Consider the following 20,917-nt stretch of genomic DNA (forward strand, 5'->3'; position numbering starts at 1 on the left):
TTTTCATATTAATTAAACTTTGCATTCTCTTTTACACAATTATAAAAATTACATTTTCAAATTTCCATTCTTTTAATAAACTAAATGATAAGATGCTGCAATTTAAAATCTTACATAAAGATTTATTTATAATAAAGAAGTAGTCGTTTTCAACCTTGTAATTTATTAGAAACTTACTAGTACTTTATTTGATGCTTTCGCGGTTGTATTAACATTCAAAGATGTTTCTCGGATTTGAACCGCGTTAGTGTCATTTTTAAATCCGAAAAACATCTTCGAATGTTAATATTTTATTTGTAAGAAAAAATGGTATTGATTCGAGAGAGATCACAGCATATCTATTGTCACAGTTGCTTCAACATATATAAATCTCTTCTTTTCAGAAATAAACAAAAGTTTTTATTCAAAATATAATTACTTCGTCATGGTGAAAACATACAAATTTTTATTTATTAACTTTTAAAACGCCGCAAAAGCCCCTTTTGGGGCTTTGACATTTGTATATTTCTAAGGTGTTTACTTGATTATAAAAATACCAATTGATACATATATGTACCAATTAATATATATACGTAGTAAATATATAGTAAGTGTATTCGCTTTTGTATATATGTACATATATGTAAACACGTGTGTTTATTTATATTTGCCAATTAAAGTATTATTGTTTAGTTAATCATAGATTCATTTGAAAAATACTTCGCTTATTTCACTCTCTCTCTTACACACACACACACATACACACAAACCGCGCGCGCGCACGCACACACACATGCACGCAGATAGAAGTCAAATACTGTGCGCAATTCTACCATACAAATTTTGTCAACAAGAAAATAGAAGTATAGGATATGTGAAAAATAAAAAAAATATAAATACTGATTAATGCACAAAAATGAGAAATTTTTCTCCATTCATTCCACGCTATTTTTCAATAGAAGTCTACATTTATACTCGGTCATATCGTCAGTATTACTCTAAAACTTCAGATTTACACTCAAAATTGGTAACCTAACCTAACCTAACCTAACCTAACTAGAAACTAAAATATAGCAATTTTCAGGAAAAAATTTTTTCTATATGTAACCTCCGTTCCCCGCCGCAAAAGCTCCTTTTGGGGCTTCATACAAACCTCGATGTTCCACATAACGTGTACGTTATTAATATACACAAAAATTTTAGAAAAAAATACACTATTTTAATGGAAAATGTCGGCGGTCTAAAGGTTAATTATATGTTTCGTACTCGTGTTATGTTTCAATAAAAAGATAAGGAAGAGGTAATAACGAGCTGTATACTTGATATTCAGGCAAAATTCATCTTTATTCCGAAAATTTAACAATTGATGCAAATATCTATCCTATCTTCTTATTGATACTTTATTCATATTCTATTTGATCGTGATTTGTTGTATGTATTAAATTAGCACTCAACTAAAGAGGACTTGAATAAAAGTCGAAACGTATTGATTAAAAAACATTACATACTCTTATTGCAAAACATCTTGCAACTGGTTCCAAAATAGTCTTCAAACTAATTTTAAGTTTGAGATTTCTACAACGAACCGGAGGTCAACTCTCAATATATCACTTTTTTTGTTTACAATATATCACTTTTTTATTTATACATATATGTAGAATATATGTATATGTGTGTGTGTATGAATACATAGTTATATATGTATGTACATATGAGAGAAGAAGAGAGACAGAAAGTAAGAAGGAGCGGAATGTAGCAAAAATTATTTGTACCAAGTTGTCTTTTTTTAGTGTTTTTTGTTCGAACAGTTTGTCGAACAGCTCAGCCGGCTGATATTCGAGATGATGAGTTTAGATAAAGTTTTATATACATATATTTACATATATATACATACATATATATACATATATATATATGTAGGGGAGACTGGGGCTGATTNTGACACGGGTAAAAAGTTACAAGCTTTGATTAGTGATGAAAAATAAGTGCTACATTAAAGCTAAAACTAGACAAACGCGACAACTGTCACGCGTCACACGCGTCAGTAACATCATCGTTGTTGCAATTATTTTTCATCGCTAATTTAAGGTTGTAACTTTTTGCCCGTGTCACAACCAGCCCCAGTCTCCCCTATGTCGCTTTTTTTCTTAAGTTACTTTTTATCTTTATTCAAGAAAGAGAAGGAGAGAGAAAGAGAGAATATATAAAAAAATATAGTAAGACAATCTCATTGATACTTACGTATCGAAACAGAGTACACGTGGGACCCGTCTTGATCTTGTCTTGTAAAATAGATGACACGTGTATACAGGTGCGAAATTGGTGATTGCGAGGCGCCGTCACGGTATCTCTTGCGACGCAGTTCCGATCTGTCAATGAGGAAAATTGGCGTAAGAGCGCATGAATGGGCCCCGGTGGTGAATAAAGTGGCCACGCGTTAGTATAGGTTTATGGAAGCAAGCCGGTTTTAGCTACGCTAATAGCATAGTAATGCTGGCTGATCTTTTCGAAATCCCGTAAGAGCATTAACCGCTCGCACGTGAGCAAGTTAAATTGCTATGTTGCGGGTATACCGCGGGTATGTAGCTATCACCTGGCTACAGAGCGTATCAAAAGGAAAAGTGGAGGATTGCTTGACAGATCTGAGGGAAGAGATCAACCAGTGGAAAGAAAAATTATTTGCGCTAGCGTCTTCGTGCGACGACGAGATTACGTATACCAAGAGATCTAGTATCGAAACGTGCGTTGAAGTTGATGATCCGGTTACCAAGATCCATTATCCGCGCGTGCCATTAGATTTTGAGACAGACTGTAATGCGAATTTTCGATAACGTGCTAATAAGGCGTGATCGGTATTCCGTGAGGGCGCGGCGCGTTTAATGTTTGCTGTATAGACAAACGAAAGTTATCTTGCATGATTGTTAAGCCCGTTTTACATTAAGACGCAAATGCAAGTCGCGGGTCTCGTCGAATTGACTAATCGCATTGATCAAATTAGTCAAATGATCAACGTGATTGGTCAATTCCATGAGACTTGCGTTTGTATTTTGCGTTTAATGTAGAATGAGCTCTACATTGCATCATTTACTTACGAACACAGGAGAGTTTACGTCTATTTTGTTCGATTTGCTTGTATCGCTTTTGTATAATTTGTAATAACGTGATGTAATTTTTTATTATATACATTTTTTATTAATATTGTAAAATGTATATTTATTTACATAGAAATGCAATGCTTCTCATAATAACGACTTATTGTACGTAAGTAAATTAAACTAATTGTACACAAGTAAATTTACTAAATTAAACAATTGTTGATTAAGAAACTGCGAAACAATATTTATGTAGAAAAAATATATTCCTATTATTAACACATTTGCGATATAGTCCTACGTCATTTCAAAATCTGTAGCTGGGTCCGGCAATGTAGTTCTACGTCATTTTTAAATCTATGTTTATTTATTTAAAAACATTAAAGTGTAGTATGATAAAGCAATATTTGTAATTTTTATACCCATTTAAATAGCAGAATCTTGCGGCCTTTAGATAGTCTTGCTTTAAAATCGCCAGTCACGAATATGTTAATTATTATAATATTTATTACGTTATCACGCTTTTTTTTACAGAACAAGTGTAGTCTACGAGTTTAGTTACAAGTTTAAAAACTTTTTCAAGATATAAGTAAAATACATATAGAAAATCCTTGTTGACCGCATGCATTAATCCTTCCTACAGATCATAAAAGTCGTAAAATCTGACGAAAAATTGCGCGATAGTCAATTACGCATCTCCCAAAATTGTCGAAGCATGCTTACTCTTAACGTCGCGAAATAACAGCCAGCGACTCTTATCTATTTCCTTGTAAAATCTTTACATATTCGTATCTCTACACTTTCGAACGAGAAGGATACATCGTTGATGACAAGAGCGAAGGAAGATCGCGTTGCGAAGTGAAAAAGAAACAAAAGAAGAAGAGCGAGCGAGAAGAGAACTCCCGGTTTCAGTGTATTTTTAGAGACGGACTGTACGGGGTAAACGCGCCGTTGTCACACGGCGCTGCCATCGCGGCTGGCGAGACCGATGTATTCCGATTCGCTATTGGTTCCCCACTACGCAGCTGCAACGACGTCGGTACTGCCCTTGCCACGCCACTCGGGAACGAGTCGACGCGGTTCGACGAAGCACGTAGTTGCTTCTCACTTTAACCTACAGTGGAGAATTGATCTCCGTCTCTCTTTCTTTCGCCTCTTCTGCTCGCCCTCTCTATCACACCCACTCCTTCACTCCCACTTTTCCTTCCTTTATCCCCTCCCCACGTGTTATGCGCGCGCTCGCGCGCGCCTTTTCCTCGTTGCGTCGCTTTTAGTTTCGCTTCCGTTCTCTCGCTTCTGCATTTGCCTTTCTCGTATCACTGTGACTGTATCTGTGTCGTTTTGCGACCGCATCGCGCACCTCGTTCCCTCTCTCTGTGCGCTCAACGCCAGCGTCCCTTCCCCGCTGACGGTCGGCAAACGAGCGTCCCCCTCGCGCACATAACCCCTCGACCAAGAGAGCGATCCGTAACAACTAAAGTTCTCGTGAAAAGTTGAGCCGGGCGCTCTCCTACGCCCTCCTGTTATAATAGCCGTTCGCGCTGGTCTCACCGACCGTCGTCGTCTCTCGCCTGGTCTACCATCTCTGTCCATCTGTCCCACATTCCGTGAGAGAGAGACAGAGGAAAGGAGTGAGATGGACTTGCACGGATAAAGAGAGGGAACGGGAACGATCGAGAAAGAGAGAGGGAGAGAGAGAGAGAGAGAGAGAGGGAGAAAGAGAAGAGAGAGATAGAAAACAAAGACAGAGAGAGAGAGAGAGAGAGAGAGAAAAAGAAAGAGAGCGAGCGAGCGATAGAGAAAGAGTGGAAGAAAGGGCAATCGCGAGAGAGTGAGACGGAACGAGAGAGGAACCGCGCGCCGTGGACGACGGATTAGGGAATAGAATAGTCATTATCGTGTATACATCCGTATTCTACGAGCTATCGGTCGCGCTCGTTCTCGGTGAGTCGGGTTCGTCTGTGGAGTGCTGAAACGCGCCGTAGAATAGCGCCGGTTTCGGTGGTGTGCGCGGTGCCGAAAGATCGAACGACCTAGCCCGTCTCTTTTCTGACATTGGAGCGCGCCGGCGAGTACTACGCGTCCGACTACGGTGTGTGTTAGAGTGCGAGTTCGCGCGGGGGCTTCGTCTGGATTATCGGACTCAAGACGAGGAATATCGACGCGGGAGCAGCGGCGCTGGCAATTACGAGTGCTCGCGGGTGAGTAGCGTCCTCTCACTATTTCAGGGATTTCGATATCGTGATCGTTCTCGACTATTGTCATGCCAGAAAGTAATGTAGCTCCAAAATACGGACGAATAATGTCAGCGATCAAAGATCGATTTTTCAAAAATGCCGCTTTTTTTCTCGAGTCTTATTGCATCCTAAATTGATGTCACTTTTGCAGTCGTCAAAATATTCCTAGAGTTTCCGTTCACAATTCGTGAATTGTCTGGCGAATTGACCTACATAGGTCCACGTGTTCACAGGAATATTGTTCATCTGTTCATACAACTTGATGCTATGACCGGTCGGCGCTAAATCACTGGAACGTGTCTTTGATAGTCAAAAGATTGACGCGACTTTGTTGAATTTTGTAAAGCGCGCGTTCAGTAAACATGATAACGTTGGTGGCAGTTTTTTTCTTTTAAAGGTTTTTTCGTCAACAAAAAAAAAATGTCAAGACTTTTGAAAAAGTGACATAAATTAATTGTTTATTTCCACTCTTTCTGCATTTATATTATTGTACAAATGTTTTGTATATTATCAAGATTGCAAATTTATTTTTTTAAATTATTTATCTAATTATAAAAGTGTGCACACTCTCTCTGCTCGTTTTGCTAAACAATTACACAAATCATCACATTATAAGATTTATACAGATAGCAATCAGGGAGATATGTTATTAGTCACTCGATTCGTCTCACGAATAAGTAACATTTGATTGATAAAATAAGGTGTTTAGCCGTGAAAATGTTTGTTATTGAATCGCAAATATTTTAGAATAAGAATATTTGGCGTCTAACCTCATTAAATATCTACTCGATGAAGAGTATATTACTCGAAAGGCATAAACTCCAAAAATTTGACGTGAATTATGCGGGGCGCTGTTATAACCAAAATATTCATACATGATAATCCGCATTTATGAACAGCTAGTGGTCTACATTTCGATAAAAATTTTCACCTTTCTTATTAAGCACACGTGATTAATAACCATTCCCACTGTGCGGATTCTCTCGCGAAACCGAATTCGACCGCGCGTACGCCACGGTTTTTATGATTTCTGCGGATTGCGGATATATCCTCTGCGATTACTTCTCGCGGTAAACGAGAAAAAAAAGAGACAGAGAGAATCCCGGCCGAGCGAATCAACCGAATTCGGGCGCTGCGGTGCGCGAATACCTCGAAAACGCCGACATTTAATCGGCGAAGCGTACATGGAAGCTTTCATCCGGCCAAAGAGAGAATGTATAAATTCGTGGGCGAACTTGTTTCGAAATAACCGTGCGAAATTCCGCACAGCGAGGGAAATTTCGCGAGTGACGTGGAAAAAGTGCGCGAACCCCCATGAAATACCCGATATTAACGTTTACGCGTGCTAAAAAAATATAGATATCATATTATTCACTGCAAGACTATAATTGAAGCCAGTATTTGGGATTATTAGCCAACGCGCACAAAATCCAGAAACAAATTTTAATCAAAGACAGTACACTTTATCTTCATGTTGCACTATTAATAACGTTGCACCAATCACAATGTTACATTTTTGTGTAAAAAAAGAAATATCTGTTATATTTCAGTAAAGCCAATAAAAATTTCCAATCAGTTTAGCACATATCAAAGCACATCACTAGCGCAAAAATTGTATTATTTTCGTCTACGACATTTTGTTGCTTGCTTTGCATCTGTATCAACTATATTGGCAACTGATTGTTCAAACAAAATAACATATTATTAGAATAATTAAACACGTTATTATAAAGTAATAGTGCTTAAGAACGTTGTTATTAATACGTTAATTAACTTTCTGTAATCAATAGTTATGATTTTTGTTTGTCATTAAAATTACAACAAGTGAATAACACATGTGGAACGCGTCCACATACATATTTCATATAGAAGTCTTGCAAAGCAACTCTTGTTGGTTTTTCGAAACTGCGCGACGGAAGCTCGTCAGGATCTATTTTATGTTGTACGCGATGTTTGATCCTTCAATAATCTTATCTATGATGTTCGACGGCTGCTGTCAGAGCAGATCTTGCAGCACGCTGCGCCAAGCTTCGACTACTTCCGTTCGCGCCTGCAATTTCGCGGGAAGTTTTGGCCCCGAAACAGTGCGACGTCGTAGCGTGCCGAGAGAGTTGGCCAGCGGGATTTCCATGGAAATAATCTGCTTACGGTAATCTTCTTGGCTTGCCTCCCTCCCGGTTAAGGTCCGCCTTCTACGAGAATGTCCTTCGTCTCCTCGTCGTCGTCGTCGTCGTCGTCGTCGTCGTCGTCGTCGTCGTCATCGTCGTCGTCGTCGTCGTCGTCGTCGTCGTCGCCCATGCAACGTGTCTTCTGCGACTCACAACGGAGTACGCTTTGGATTCTAGTTGGTGTTCGATCTTATAATCTAATGCGAAAAGTCTATCGCAGACGCGTTCAAATCACTCCTAAACGAAACAACGTGTTATTGTTCAATACGAGACAAAAGATGGTGCTTAAAGCGACTTTTTATGCAAAAAATGTTTATGCATATCGTTGTGAAAAATGTTACACACGGTGATGATGGTAAACAAATGGTGAATCAGATCAAAAAGAGATTACATTGAAAGTTTCGAAGAACTTTTAATTAATGCAGGTTTAGAGTTTATAGTTGAAATGTGAGAAAAACGTTACATCAAGAAAAATTTGCAAATGTTATTTGTGTGTTCTCTGTCTACATAATAGCGTAATAAAACGATGGTTGATTTACGAATGCAATGTTGCTGTTAAGATATGTTGTATATATTGCTTGAAAGTGTGAAAATGTGTTAGCTGCATGATAGTTACAAAAAAATTATGACTAGTTACAACAAAAGTTATGAATACGAAGATGTATACATACTCTACATACGTCAAATCGAGACGATCAAACACATGTTAAGATAACAACTAATGAAGAGTTTAGATTCTAGAAGTTTAAAACTAACAACACATAATTTAACGGTCAATGAGAGCCTTACGCTAGATGTTCGTTGCGAAATAAATATATATATATTTATACTTCTTTGTATAAATTTTACACGTGAAGCTTGAATTAAAATTTCAATTCGTAAATTCATATAGAATGCTTGCATCTCGTATATGATAAATGCTCGTATACCCCCTATCTAATTTTAAAATATTGCGAAAAAACACCTCGGCCAGAAGTCGAATCTAGAATTTTTCGCTTTCCATGTGATTCACATATAAAATTTACACAAAGAAATATAAATATATATTTATTTATTTATTTATTTTGCAAGGAACATACAACTTAAGGCTCTCATTGATCATTAAATTACGTATTGCATGTTAAGATGTTTTGCGATAAATATACAAATGTGATATTTCTGCACATTGGAAAAACATGACGAAGCGAATTGAGCAATACGTTTTAAATATTTTAGTTAAAGGTTTAATACTACTTCTGTGTTGAAAGTAATGAGGAAGCCGAATAACAAAGGTAGCAAATGTTTACTAAGGTTTCTACAATTGACGAAGTCAAGGACAGTTAGAAATCTATACGCAAGAATAAAAAGTTTTTATATTAAGAAACATATTTTTTATTGTTCGTTGAAAGTTTATGACGTGAAGATACATACATATGTTATATATATATACATATATATATATATATATATATATATATATATATTTAAGAGTAAAAAGATATAATATTTACACGTACTTCTATCCATAAAATTCAATTACTTATATAATCACTTTCAAGCTGAAAAAGACAAGGAAGCCGAACAACACGTTGACAAATATTCCTAGGGCTTCTACAATATATATGTATATATACATATATATATGAAGAACAGAAGTCAATATATCTAAAAACAAAATTTATCTCTCTACATTAAAAATTAATGCATTCTTTGTTTTTTCACTAACATTTTTATGTCACAGAATCACATAATCCAAACGATTGACAATTTATATTAATCATAAAAGTGCAAATTTGCGTTAATTGCCATAAATGATAAAATGCGTTTATTGTCGAGATACATTAAACATATATTGATCAAAAAGCCCTGCCCTTTTAAGCGGAATTTTCAGAGAACTCCGCCATAACTCTCGTTCTCGATTTGCTGCCACGAATTCAATCTCGACTCCGGCATCGAAGCATCAAGTCTCTCGGAATCCCTGGTAGATGTTATCACGTGCGAACGGGTCCCAATGTCGCGCCGTGCCTTCGACGGGAGGATTGATGTGGCCACTATAGAACCGTGAACGTCGAAAAACCGGAGGGAACAAAATATTCTCAAAATTGGCTCCGAGGAATCAGTAAGTTTCACCGTCAGAGCGGAACATAAAGGAGCACGAAGCGAAATGGAGACAAGAGGGAGAAGGGAGACATGATGGAAATGAAGAAGGCTCATCCCCGTCGGGCGACGGGGTGCAACCATTGGCATGTCCTTTTTTGCCGGCTGAGAATAAAGACTAACTTTCGGAGAACAAGCCTCCTCCCCAGCGTATATACTTTCGTGTATACTTCTCGTAGAATTTCTACGGGAATTAAGTTTTACGCTCAATGAACGCGCAACAAACATCGTATACCCGGGGCTAAGATTGTATTCAATGCGACTCTTCGATAGAAAGACGTTTCCTCGTGCACGACTTGGTGCGCATGGTTATGTATACGCCTGCTTCTTGACAGAGCGGGTATTCAACCACAATACAGGGTGAAAGTGCACGACGCCGCGAGACATAAAGCCATATTCCTGTGAAAAAGTTCAAGCTCAATATATAATACTGAGTCAATTATTTTATGGAAAGGCTGCACGAACTCGTCACAGCTACAAGTGCCTGATGTCTCGTTAGGTATCTAATTAAATGACGATAATAATTTTATTATTCGATATTGATTAGATATCTTATGTTCTTTGTACAGCAAATGCACTACAAGTGGTGAATTGTGTAATAGCGAATTATATTCAACTTGCTGCCAATTTATTGATTGTTAAATTTCATATCACTATTCTTGAGATACGCGCGATATGTATCAGGATCGTTATATTGAGAATGCTAAGTCACGAAGCTGCCAGTAAGGAGAAATGAAATATACTTATGCGTAGAGAGATTACTACACGAAAGCATGTATGCGCATTTGAACGAAAGCACACAAGGTTCAATCTTGAAAAATCGTTCGTGAAATCGGTTAATGCCTCGCTTGTTTCACAAGTACCTTCTGGCTTTCTTCGCGAGGTTCAAACACGACTGCACTTGACGCTACGCACGTACGTATACGCTCATTGTGGAACTATGGGGGCGAGCCTTTCAAGAACAATGCGGTTGTGTGCAAATACTCCTGGAAACAATGCGACCGCGACTTAACTTTCTAGGATAGCAGTGTGTCATTCTTCGTGTACTGCCGGAGTATACTGAAGCCGTAAACCGCGCTACCTAATGCAGAAACGACGTTGCATCCCTTGATACGATGAATCCGGATACGACTTGTTTTCGGGGTGTGTGTGTGTGTGTGTGTACGTGCGTGCGTGCGTGCGTGCGCGCATCACAAGCATTTCTTTGCGTTATAATTTTCGCAATGCGCGCGCCAATAACAAGAAAAAAACTTTTAGAGTTCTGCGTTTCAACTGCATTTCGGCACAACAAAATTACAATTTTATATATATTATTATACTACTATCACAATACTAATATATTATAGTGTTTGTTTGTATAAATGCAATAAATAAATAATAAATTACATTATTAGCGCAATTACATGTTCATAAGTGCGAAAAACAACTTTTGATTGTCTAAAACTGACTGACAAAATTTGAAAGAACTTTTTGCAGAGTTTCGGATAAAATGTACAAAAAATTGTAAAACAAATTTAAAACTCAACATAATTCATATTCACATATGCACGTGCACTCTATTCGCTCAACTAATCCGCATAGATATGATCTGCTGGACGTTAGTAAATGGAATTCTTCGACGATAAGAGTGAACACCTTCACTGTCTCTGTCTCTCCTCCTCACATGCAGAATGTACGTGGGACGTAATAATGGGGATTTAATAGTCATTAAAGACGGCATGCCAGTATATATCTGTCGATTGGTAACGCAAAGTGTTTGCACTAGAACTATCGAAGGGCGCGAGTGGGGGTGACTCGTTGCAGCGGGAGATCGATTCGTCGGGAACAAGGGGATTTGAGAGAGTGCGCGGGGGTGTAAAAGGCACCTTCGCTATCTTTCTCTAGTTCTACCGTTTCACTCGGGTCTCTGCAGGGTCGTAGACTATTCGAGTGCCCTCGAGGGCCAATCGAGTGGCGGCCCTGGACATTTTGTCCACACTTGGCGGTCTGTAACAAGTGCATTGTCCCGTGCACCGAAGTGCACAAAGATAAAGAGACTTCTGGCTGCCGTAATAAGAGGACCGTTCAGTGCTCGTTTTTGCTCATTCTCTCTCTCTCTCTCTCTCTCTTTCTTTTTCTCTTTCTCTTTCTCTTTCTCTCTTTTTCTCTGTCTTTCTCGTGTTCTTTCTCGTAGTTTTTTTTCTCGCGGTCTTGATGTATCAAAAGTGCAAACAAACGATAATACATCGTCGTAATATTTCGAAAAAATAGTTACAATATTCTAATAAAAAATATTGAATTAGAGAGATTCAGTATATATATATATATATATGGTAAAAATATAAATATTTATAAATATTAAAACTTTCGTACTTTTTAATGACAATAAATTAATTTTTTTCATAATGATACTAAGGAAAAAAACTTTGTGTTGTTGGAATAACAAAAATTAATAGAAAGGTTAATAATCTCCCCGTGACAGTGCGCGTAAATATCACAATACGGCGTCGTTAAAAAGATTTTAAAAGTGTGACAGTTGTTTTCAACGTTTTTCTACTCATGTTGGATGGCGTGTAACAAGTGCTTTTTGTGGCCGATGCGAGACGCGTAAGTGCACAAAAGTAGTGATGTGTGCCTGACTGATTTCAGGAGGACCCGGGAGAATACCTTGCCTTTTCTTCGTGTTTCGCCCTTCCTTTCATAACGGGCAAAATTTTAATATAGTCGAGAGAAGAGCGGCGTCACGGGATAGTGTATATACTCTATGGATTCTTTTTCAGCGGGTGGCAGCTTCATTTTGGTTCCAAAGATTGGAGAAAATTTCCGCGCAAGCGTAATGAGACATAATATTAGTAACGTAATACGGTGAGAGCTCGAATTTTTATTGCGATGTTTAGGTATTAATAATTTTATCGAGCGATGTAACATCTCTATGAAAACATTTTACATTTTTTAAAAACAAGAATTATGTCGCATTCAATTTCAGGACATAAATCGTGATACATGTTATATTTAAATGCTCAAGAAGTAAAGTATGTTTTAAGTTATTATTATTATTATTTTAATTTGTAAATCTGATAGTCTTTTTTTATTTCAATTTATAGCGGTTATTTACGCGAGAAACCACTATTTAAGTTGTCGGTTCAATATCATAAAGTGACTTGCTCTCTCTCTCTCTTGTACATAGTATTTTATACGCTCTCTATCAGTAGTTAAATTGCAGCGTATAACGAAGACTTGAATAGTAATATAAATTTCAATTGCGGACGCAACAGGATGCAATGTACATACGTATATACATATACGCGGAAGTGAGTGTGTTTCATCCATATTTGCGCGAAAAGACTCGTGCTGCAGTAGCTCTGTTAGTATTCTGAAGAGGCCTCTCGTATGGCGTGGTTCTATTCAGTGAAATCTAGTTTCAATATAGCGCGCAGTTAAGAGAGGACACGGAACAATACATTATTAAAGACGGGTTTGCTGGTGTAAGATTTCATTTTGGAAACACAGACGAATCGTCGAATCAGCCCGTCCACGTCTATGCCAACGGCTAACAAGTCGTTGTAAGTAGAAATCTTTTCACGTGAATGTAAGACTTTTATATCTGAGCTATTGAAAATTTCAACTTTAATTCATTTCAGTTTAATCTAACTCTTGTGGAGCTTTATGTAAAATTCAGCGCGCTCCGAAAATGAAATTTAATTTATCTGTACCAAGCGATGATTGGTAGAATTTAAGGAAGGACTTGATATAAGTAAATTATATCTATGGATATATCTACACCAAATGCGATTAGGTACATAGAAGTCGACGGCTAATAAAGATTAAACCCAAGTCAAGTGTCCTACATCTTGCATGCAATAAAAATGATTATCTCTCAGGGACACACATCGCGTCATGATGCGACGTGTTGTCGTCATCCGATTGTTTTTTTGTACTGTGGACGTTAAGTACTTACCGATTAGCATCCCTTAATCCGAGACATATGGACGGCGACGTCCAGGAGACAGGAAACAATACGCGTTCCGTCGTTGTTCGGCCATATCGCAGATGTGCAACGCGTAGATGTAATAAACGTGGTGGCAAACAAATTAACAAGTCGCCACCGGAGGAGAAGATCGTTCGTGATGGCGCAAAGGAGCAAAGCGTTGTTTCTGACTTTGTAATCGGAGAGGATAAAACGCGACTTAAGTCAACCGGCTAAGAACGCAACGGAAAGTCGCAGCAGGCGTGTTGTGCGTCAGGATCTTCCAACATAGCCGTTGTTCGCCGTGTTCTCAATTTTCGCCGATGATGCATTTTCAGAATTAGATTTGTGGCCCGCTTTTGGTAGGGGGAGTTCCCAAGAGTGTATCTTTCTGGAGTCCTGTTGCATCTTTATCGGATTATCTTCCGCTGCACACATCTGCTGCAATCGTGTTGTTCTATCCTGAGCGATAACAACCAATTTGTGTTGATTTAAAACATTGACGGCCTTTCTTGACTAAAGTGAAAAGAAACGACGCATTATCTATGGTAATTGATAAAAACATGAAATTGTCTATTTTTAAATGAGATCTGTGGAGTCAAATTCTATTCTAGTAACAACAGAATATAAACGAAACAGAATTCAAAACTAAAGTAAAAATCTACAATGACTATAGCTTTGTTTTGTGCACTTTGTACACTTTTATTAGAAATAACATTTTCTAAAACAAAAACACAATTTGAATCTTTTGCATTTTATAATACATTATAAGTAGTTTAGTTTTTTTACAATATGCAATACTTTACAGCTTTATTTTTCTGATCACACTGCAAAAATAATTGTTTTTAACAACCTCAATGATTGTGATTGCTAATTAGAAAAAAACTTGTGTTTTTGCAAAAAGTTTTAAATAAAAATTTAGTTTTAAATAATTTTTCTTGTTTCTTTCCAGCCAAAACGTCTCTTAGACGTTGAAGACGTCACTTTAAAGGTCCCGCAGCCGGGAGATAGTCGTGCTGGGGGCCGAGGGGGTGCTGATGTGGCCGAATAGCCTCGGAGGTACTTCCGGCTGCAGCGGAGGAGCCGGTGCTACCGAACTCGGGGGCCTCGCCGCTTCCACCACCTCGGCCTCCGAGCTTTTTGGGCCCGCGGCGTTCGGCGCGTCCGCCGCGGGACCCTACGGCGCTCTCAAGACAAATCCGTATGTAAGCGCACTCGGTATGCCACCAATCGAAGCGTTACATTCTACTATTGGCTATCCCGGTTGCACACCTGCCGGTGAGTCTTACTACTGTGAGTGCCCATCATATTGTTTTATTAGTTTTAGTAATGAACAAGTCGGGAGCAAGTTTTTAAATTGTCAAATCAGATCATGCGCGCGCGTGTGTGTATACAATTATATAAAAGTGTATCAAACAATTGCATGACAGCGATCTGTGCATGGTTTTGGTTTGAATATATTGTAAGACGTCTTAAATGATAATAAACATTTTTTTACAATATAATTTCTAAATTAGTTGGGAGGGAAAATGGATGCTCATATATGTAATGCAAATCAAGTATCCTATAAAATCACGAATTGAAAAATTTCAATTCAAATAATCATGTGTAGAAAATGTAAACTCCTAAAAAAACATCACAGATAGTGGTGGTTTATATATTTATGAACTACCGGCTGTTGGGTCTGTCCTAATTATTTTGAATTATCAGTTTTTTCAACTAAATATATATATTCAGATATATAAATAAATATATATTCAAATATATTTATACTGCAAAACATTTAGCGTATCGACTCTTACTATCAAATTTTGTAGTTTTATAAACATTTTTATCTAGAACACTTATAAGTTTGTATATGCCAAAAATATATCGGACAATCATTTCGTGGCATCAAAGCGCTCAGAATTGAATTTCGCGCGCTGGTTTATTGTTTGTCTATTGGTACTTGTTTTGCCACATCCTGTTTGCTATTTTTGATAATTGTAGCTTTTACAAGTTTTACAGTGTCTAAAATCAATCTGCGACTCAAATAGTTAACTATTTTTACAGAAATTGTAATTGACGACATTCAAATGATCTACTGTTTTTCTGACGTGTATTTACGCACATAAGCACGATGCCACGAAATGATTGTCTGACATATTTTCGACATATACTTATAAGTGTTCTAGATAAAAATAGTTATCATCATTTGAACGTCAATGTATTTAATGTATTTAAACCAAAAACATACACAGATTGCTGTCATGTTATTGTTTGCCTGTAAAACAGGATGTTTCCAAACTTATGGAGAGTACTGTATATACATATATATATATTTTAATTGTTCCAGCAACTTATAATATTATATTGACAGAATAGTGGTAATACGGAAGTGTTAGTAATGCGGTATAATATGGAGTTATTTATTAATCATGCTAATATATAAAAGCTACTACATTATGTATGAAAGTTGCTTCCAACTCGTGAAAATATTATTGCTGTTGTTAATTTAATTATTAATGATCAGATCATTTATTCTATTTATATTAATAATCATATTGTATCGATTAGTTATTAAAGCAGTAATTGACCTGTGGCAACGTAGCGTAGTAAATTTTACTCATTCATTGTAAGAATTTTCGATATGCGCCACACAAAATAGTTCAATTTTAATTAGAGAAATTAAAAATACATATTTAAAGATTTTTGGCCGAATATCAAACATTTAGCCTCTTCAGATTTAAAAACCAATTTTTGGTTCTTTTTATAAGTGCACCTTTGTAAACAATATTTAGATTTAACATCGAAAGTTTTATTGTATAGGTACATCTGAGAAAAAATCACAATCATAGATAAAAGCTGTATTGTGTTCTGTTGTATTTAAAATTCTTTATTAAAGGCAATCCGAGAAAACAGCGGCGGGAAAGGACAACGTTCACCCGAGCGCAGTTGGATGTCTTGGAAGGCCTTTTTTCGAAGACAAAATATCCTGATATCTTTATGCGCGAAGAAGTGGCAATGAAAATTAATTTACCGGAATCGAGAGTTCAGGTAAATTATTATAAACTTGTTATTTTGCTTTTGATAACATACAATATTAAACTAATAAATGTATGTAAGTCTGGTCAGTAAGAGCCGATCGCAAGATGTTGTGCGGAAATAATGTGCGTATATATATGTATGCATACATTTTATATACATATATGCGTTCACGTGTATTATTTCAATTCAAAAAAACTCACGTGAAAAATTTACACGTGAACGCATATACTATATAAAATGTATGCATACATATATGTATATACGCACATTATTTTCGCACAACATCCTGCGATCGGCTCTTACTGACCAGACTTACATACATTTATTAGTTTGATACTAAAGAGCCCGAGATAATTCTCTATTAATTATTATTTGTACAATATTAAAGTTATACTCGTTGTAAAGATGTTTATCTATTACAATACAGAAGTATCAATAAATGAAAATCTAGTTTATAATGTTATTTCACAAAAAATAATTAAAAAATGCAATATAAAGAGTACGTAATTTTAAATACCTGAAAAGAAACAACTTTGCAGTGTGCAAAAAAATGCATCACATGAATGTCCATGAGGGAAACAAAAGTATCCAATTACCAAGGGGTACGCACTATCGGCATGCAGACAGTGCGAACAGTATTGATTCTTTCTCATATGTCTTTCATTAGAGTTAATTGAGTTAGTCAATCACTTTAAAAATACTTACACAAATTTGTGGATTCACGTTTTGATATCAATATGTATATTTACAATAAGTACAGTTGATTTCTGAGAATAAATCATTAATATAAATAATCAATAGCAATCTTCTGGAAATGAATCATCTTCTTTAAAATACTTAAACAAAATTTTTTTGTGAAATATATAAAGCTCTAATATATATAAGTCTCTCTCTCTCTCTCTCTCTTTTTCTCTCTCTGTCTAATGTATATATCTTTTGCTAATATAACATTTTATATACATTTATATAAAATGTCGTATTCTTTAATACACAGAAGCCGAGTGTTTACAACTGTTTACAGCAATGTCAACATAAAACAAAATACGAAAACCAAATATGTGCGCTTTTAGATTCGCTGTTCAGTATAGCTCGAGAAGAGAAACAATTTAAAAAATTTGCTTATTTTGACAACATAAAATCGTGATATACTCATTTGGTGCATATCATTTCAATGGCTTGAGAGCAAAAGAATTGTTTTTGTATAAAAAGTGTGTTTTTCATATATACAAACTTATATATCGATGCATTGAATAACATTGTCCGAATCAATATGTTGGCGTTACTCGATACTATGCCATTTAGTCGCTCGATGATCCGAGTTATATGTCCAGAAGACCTGAAAACGTGATTGTGCATATTACACCTTCATTACAGCCGAAAAGGACGTTTCACATCCGCAATTGCCACCCAACACACCTGGCTATAGCGTATAAACGGGATGAATGGACCCAGCCTGTTTCCATAGTCTTCTGCACGTTCGTCAGACGACTGCAAAACCATGCAGAGACTTCTACGTTTACGATCGCCATTTTTTCGAGCCCCTGCATGACTTTTCAACTGCAGACGTATCTGTGTCCATTGTAGACTCGCTAAAGCTAGTTTTCTCACATCATACAATACATTATACAATAATAGATCTGCGCCGCAATAGCCGTACATATTAAAGCCAATTTTTCGAAGAGTATAGCACAATAAGTTACAGCGCTACCTGCAGGAGTTGCGCATGCTAAACAATTATTATAATAGTATTATAAAATTATTATAATATTCACTATTGATCAGTGAAAAAATTCATCGAGTAAGACAAAAAGCTTGTTACTTATAATTAAAATTGAACATTATCTCTCGTGAATGATGCTAATCTCGTGATCTGTCGTGAATGTAAATTTTTACAGTAGATGAATTTGCAAGAACATTGATGTTTCGTCAGTGTAGGTATCTCAATATCAGCGTAAAGCATATCTAATCGTGATAAAATATCTTCATGAACGTATACGTACGCATTTTGAAAACAAAGAATTTATGTTTTATACATATATATATATATAAATACAATTTTTTCTATATTTTTTATATATCAGACTCTTTCGATAGAAAAGTTGTGAACTGCTAGTTTGGTTTTCTAGAAAATCCGTAGAAACCCAAGCTCACCTTTCCGCTTCTAACATCGATCGCGTGAGGCTTCTTCAAGTTCTACTCTGTCTTTCTCTTCCTATCGTATTTCTTCTCTCTTTACTTCTCTTTCCATTTACCTCATTCCTCCCTTTGTCATCAATATGTATCGGTGACGTTGCGAAACGAACTACGAGATGCAAGATATCGTTTTTCACATTTCGTATCTCTAATCGGAAATGTTTTATTCTCGCGAAGTACTTATATTTCCGAATCTTAATTTACAAATATTCCGTTTTGCTGAAAAAAAACGGGAAACTGCAGCGTTTCGTTTAGAAAACATGAAAAATATATTAACGAAACGCTTTTGATGATGTTCGTCAAAGAAACTTACAGAAATTGATAAAATGTTAAGCTTTATCACTTGCGCGCCAGTGGCGAGAACGCTTTTTAGTTTGTGTAAACATAATTAGCAGCTTCGTTACACAAGGTGTTCGTGCAAAACCGGTGGACACTTTGAACGCAAACTGTAGCGAGCCCGTTGGTACGCGAAATCGGCTTATTCCATTCAGAGAAGTTGCTCGGTGTGTGAGACGACCTATACTCCAATTGGTATTCGTAATTCTGTTGCATTAATGACAGCCTGGTAGCGAATGTGTTTCCGATATGCGTTCACGTTTTCGTTCGCGTTGCTGCAGTCAGCTTGATTGGTAATTGATAGCTGTGCCAGTCGGGACATTCCCTTATAATTGGCTATTACGCCAGCTTTGCAAAAGCTCTGCCGCCGTCGTCGGTCGGGCTTGCCGATCTCGTTGCATCGAATCGCGTTTACATGATGAAACGCAAAAATGTCATCCGCTTTACTTTGCAACAGATGCACGATTATTTGTTTAAATGATAATGCCGTGTTCACGTTTTGCCAGAATGCTTGATTATATAATAGCGCAGATGATTCTACGTGTGTTACAGGTATGGTTCAAAAATCGTAGAGCCAAGTGCCGACAGCAGCAGAAGCAGCAGCAACAGCAACAAGATAAAGCGCCGAGATCCAAGAAACCTTCGGGAAGTCCGGCTAATAATCCACCTCCAGGAAAGAGTCCTTCAATTGCTACCACGCCCACGCCTTCCGCTGCAGTACCCGCTACTACTCCCCTGTAAATATATCTCATTTATCTCAACGAGCATATATACACTCTTTAATATGTACGTTTGTAATGCACCAACAATAATGTTATCTCTGCAAGGAATGTGTAAGATAATCTTAATTATCTTGTTAATTTTAATTGTAATTATAACAATTACACGCTCCATTGTCGTAACGTATATCGCGCGAGATATTTCCCTGCATTTAAACCTCGTGCGTGCAAAATATTTTATACTGGAACACTAATTTCGTTGCACGAACGTGGCTAACACACACACACATGATTATTGCATTTATCTGTTTAGGAGCGGAGGTACTGGCGGCTCAGCGGCAAGTTCCCCGGCGCTTTTAAGGGATTCGCCACAATATAAGCCTGCGGGAAACGCTACTAGTTTGCTGTTAGCAGCCAGTACGACTCCACCAAGCGTAAGTCAATAACAGTCCCAACGTATTTTGTATATGCGGGTATTTACTCACATGCGATTAGTTGATTTGTATTTATTACAAGTATTAAGGTCGTTCTACATTGATTGCAAGAGATAAATCACATGATCGCAATGGCTGCATTCAGCGGACTCAGCAGTTGAGACATCTCTTTAGTTATTAGCAATAAACGCAAAACAATGTTTCAACTGTTGAGTCCGCTGAACACAGCCATTGTCACAAGACGCAGGGATCGTGCAATTTGAGTATCTACATTAGTCATAAGTTACAGCCAATTAACAAAAGCAGCGAAGAGTATGTTTTTTTGAATGTCTGTAATGATTTACGAGTATGAGGGTAATATAAATTATATATTTTGTCATGGAGAATGAGGGTTTTGATAAACTATACGATTTCTACTACGACAACTTTTCAACGATTGCAATACTGCTTGCAATCATGTAATCATCGCAAGGTTATCGCAAGAATTGCCAAAATCCAAGGTTGGGTAAGTTAAATTTTTTTTTTATTTAAGTTAAGTTACAGTTAAAGGTCTTAAAAATTTTATTTAGTTAAGATATAAGTTAATCCATAATGAAATTAATTGATTAAAAGTTAAGTTAATAAAAAAAATAATTAACAAGTTAAAAGTT

At 36.8% G+C, this 20,917-nt stretch overlaps 1 protein-coding gene across 3 annotated transcripts in view; it reads left to right on the top strand.

The window, feature by feature from the left end:
- The first annotated feature begins 4,852 nt into the window (after nucleotides 1-4,852).
- Nucleotides 4,853-20,917, top strand: part of LOC109859744 (homeobox protein otx5-B-like) — a 17,304-nt gene continuing 1,239 nt past the window's right edge. Inside the window, exons 1-5 of one of the 3 annotated variants that reach the window (XM_020438278.1) lie at nucleotides 4,853-5,272; nucleotides 14,511-14,851; nucleotides 16,443-16,594; nucleotides 19,667-19,851; nucleotides 20,147-20,267. In XM_020438278.1, the coding sequence (XP_020293867.1) occupies nucleotides 14,596-14,851; nucleotides 16,443-16,594; nucleotides 19,667-19,851; nucleotides 20,147-20,267 (714 nt within the window). In that variant the 5' untranslated portion in view covers nucleotides 4,853-5,272; nucleotides 14,511-14,595. Of the gene's footprint in view, nucleotides 5,273-13,606; nucleotides 14,107-14,510; nucleotides 14,852-16,442; nucleotides 16,595-19,666; nucleotides 19,852-20,146; nucleotides 20,268-20,917 lie in introns of those variants that run through there. The other 2 variants (XM_020438280.1, XM_020438279.1) reach the window with 2 other exon arrangements.

This window comes from Pseudomyrmex gracilis, unplaced genomic scaffold, assembly GCF_002006095.1.
Source record: "Pseudomyrmex gracilis isolate BER0280 unplaced genomic scaffold, ASM200609v1 scaffold_281, whole genome shotgun sequence".
Lineage (NCBI taxonomy): Eukaryota > Metazoa > Arthropoda > Insecta > Hymenoptera > Formicidae > Pseudomyrmex > Pseudomyrmex gracilis.